The sequence below is a fragment of the Galeopterus variegatus genome, unplaced genomic scaffold (assembly GCF_000696425.1).
Source record: "Galeopterus variegatus unplaced genomic scaffold, G_variegatus-3.0.2 Scaffold219, whole genome shotgun sequence".
Lineage (NCBI taxonomy): Eukaryota > Metazoa > Chordata > Mammalia > Dermoptera > Cynocephalidae > Galeopterus > Galeopterus variegatus.
In genome coordinates, this window is record NW_007726330.1 from 14580 (window position 1) to 17023 (window position 2444).

At 58.1% G+C, this 2444-nt stretch overlaps 1 protein-coding gene across 1 annotated transcript in view; it reads left to right on the forward strand.

The window, feature by feature from the left end:
* Nucleotides 1-3: 3 nt before the first annotated feature.
* The window catches only part of CDR2L (cerebellar degeneration-related protein 2-like), a 13158-nt gene continuing 10717 nt past the window's right edge, over nucleotides 4-2444 (forward strand). The window contains exon 1 of the mRNA XM_008566053.1: nucleotides 4-131. Within this exon, the coding sequence (XP_008564275.1) occupies nucleotides 53-131 (79 nt within the window). The 5' untranslated portion in view covers nucleotides 4-52. The remainder of the gene's footprint in view (nucleotides 132-2444) is intronic.

A 2444-nucleotide genomic window follows, 5' to 3' on the forward strand; every position in this document is an offset into this window, starting at 1 on the left:
CCAGCCCTGAGCCGCTGCGCAGCAACGCCCGCCCACCGCCGCCCGCGGGGACATGCGGAGAGCCGCCGGGATGGAGGACTTCTCCGCGGAGGAAGAGGAGCCGTGGTACGACCAGCAGGACCTGGAACAAGGTGAGCACGGGGCGGGGGAGCGCGGTGCGCCCCGTGACCCCTCTCCGCTACTCCATTGTTGGGCGGTATCACCCGGGGAGGGGCCGGGCTGGACCGGGCGCACCCAGCTCCAAGGAATGATGCGTCTAGGCACTGGAGACGTGGAGAGAGGGGGCGCTGCCCGGGAACACCCGGACCGGACAGGCGGAGACCTGCAAAAGTGAAGGGGGAGGTCTTCCTGTTTCCCCAGACGACGGGGATGCATCATTCAGCTCGCCCACCCCATCTCAGAGGGAGCAACTGCCCAGGGGCCCCTGGTATTGTTAGGGGGCCCGAGTACTGGCAGGAATCTTTGGAGGTCGAGAGGTGGCTCCTTGGTTGTGTTTTGCTGGGCGGGTGGTTGTGCATGGTTGTGTAGAGGCAGGTTATCTCATCCCAAACCTAGCAGCATCCACCCATCTCTGCCACGATTTCTGAGCTGTAAGACTCGCAGAAAGTTTCCCCAACTCGCTTCCTGACTACCCAGGGAAGGGGTGGTGCGAGGACCGTGCCGGTGAAGAAGCAGAAAGTCTCCATTCTGCCTTCATGCGGGAGGATTCGCCCAGCCCTTCCGTTCTCGGGCCCCCTCCCAAATGGCTCATGGTTTAGATGGGGTCGGGTTTGGGAATTCGGGACAATGTGCCAGATTAAAGCCTGAGTGTAGAGGGAGCCATGCCCACCCTCCACATCTGAGGGCAGAAAGGGACATTGGAAGGGGGTTAGAAGCTGGTGATGAGGTGGCCGAAGTGACATCACTGGGAGTAGGGGGCGGGACTGTCGGGACAGGAAGGGGGAGGAGGCCTGAAAGGGTCAAGGCCAAGGCCTGCTGGACTGGAGTCAAATCCACCCTCTCCTCCACCAAGATGCCTCGTTCTTGGATGGTCAGAACTGGAGTGGGCAAGGAAATGCATCCAGGGAGAAGTGACATTTCCACAGTCACCAGCAAGCTGGGAAGGCATGGACACAAATCTGGTGCAGTTTGTACCATCCCATCTCCTTTGGTCTGGTCACACCCTGGTCTCCATCCACAGGGACCCAGAGATCTGGTTTTGCCTGATGTGAGGCATCTGCCCAGATCTTGGAACCTTTGTTTCCTGGCCCTGACCCACTTCCCCACGCAGCCAAGATTCACTGGCATATGAGGCTCTGTCCTTGTGCTTAGGACTGTGGGCTAATCAGAGCCTCTGGGGGACAAGTGTGCGACTGGGTGTGCTGAGTTAGACCCTGCCATTCCCTGTGCCCTGGGCTCTGGCCTCAGCTTCCCCGCCTGGAATGAGATGCCCCACACTGGCTGTGATAATTTCCTCCCCCCTCCTGAGCACTGCGCCAAAACTTTTACATTCCACAAATATCTATCAGGCTCCACTTAAGTGCCAGACACCTCTCTTGACCTGGGAATAGACACAGCCCTGACCCTCAAAGTGTATCTGAGCAGGTGAAGGAGGCAAGGTTGTAACTAAGTGTAGGTGGTACAGCATTATGGGCATAGGAAGCAGTGGGGCGGGCTTCCTGGAAGAGGCAAGCTGAGACAGAAAGATAGGAAGCTGAGTTCTTGGGAAGATGGTCTCCCAGGGAGGCAGATGCTGATATTGTTTAATTCCTGATATTCTGATGTCTCATTTAATTCCTGCACCCCTAATGAAGGCTTTGGCACCATGCCTGGGCCAGATGTGGGAGGAAAGAGCCAAGCAGTAGTGGTGGGAGATGTTCTACTTCTCAAGAGGGGGAGGTGTCCAGGATTCCAGCTGGGCTAGGCAGCCCTGTGCTGGGGCTGGGTGGGGGATGGGCCCTGCAGGCCTCTACTTCTCTGCTGCAGCAGTCACCTGGCCCAGCAGCCCCAGTGTTAGCGAAAGCCCAGGAATGAGGAGAGAAACCGGAGATGAGACAGTCTCAGAAGAAACCGAGATGCCTGCTTGTCATGGGCCAGGTGCTGTGCTGAACCTGGGGACATAGTCTGTGCCTTCAGCGGACCCCACATTCCAGCAGAGGAGACAGAAATGGGATCAAACTAACAACTGTGTCAGTGGGGGGGATTCTGCAGCCATTGGCACAGCGACAGAGAAGGCAGAGACTCAGAAAGATCTATGCCAGGGCCTTTCAAGCTGGAGGGCAGAGGGAGGCTCCCCAAGCAGAGGGAAGGAGGAAGGCAGGCCAGCAGGCATTTTAGGGGGAAAGAATGCTTGTACCAAGGCATGAAGCAATGTGAAAAGGCTGGAAAGTGGAAGTGGAGGGGTGGCAGAGGAAGTCCCAGGCACAGCCACCGCGGTGCCACCCCATGGGCCCAGCCCACCTGCC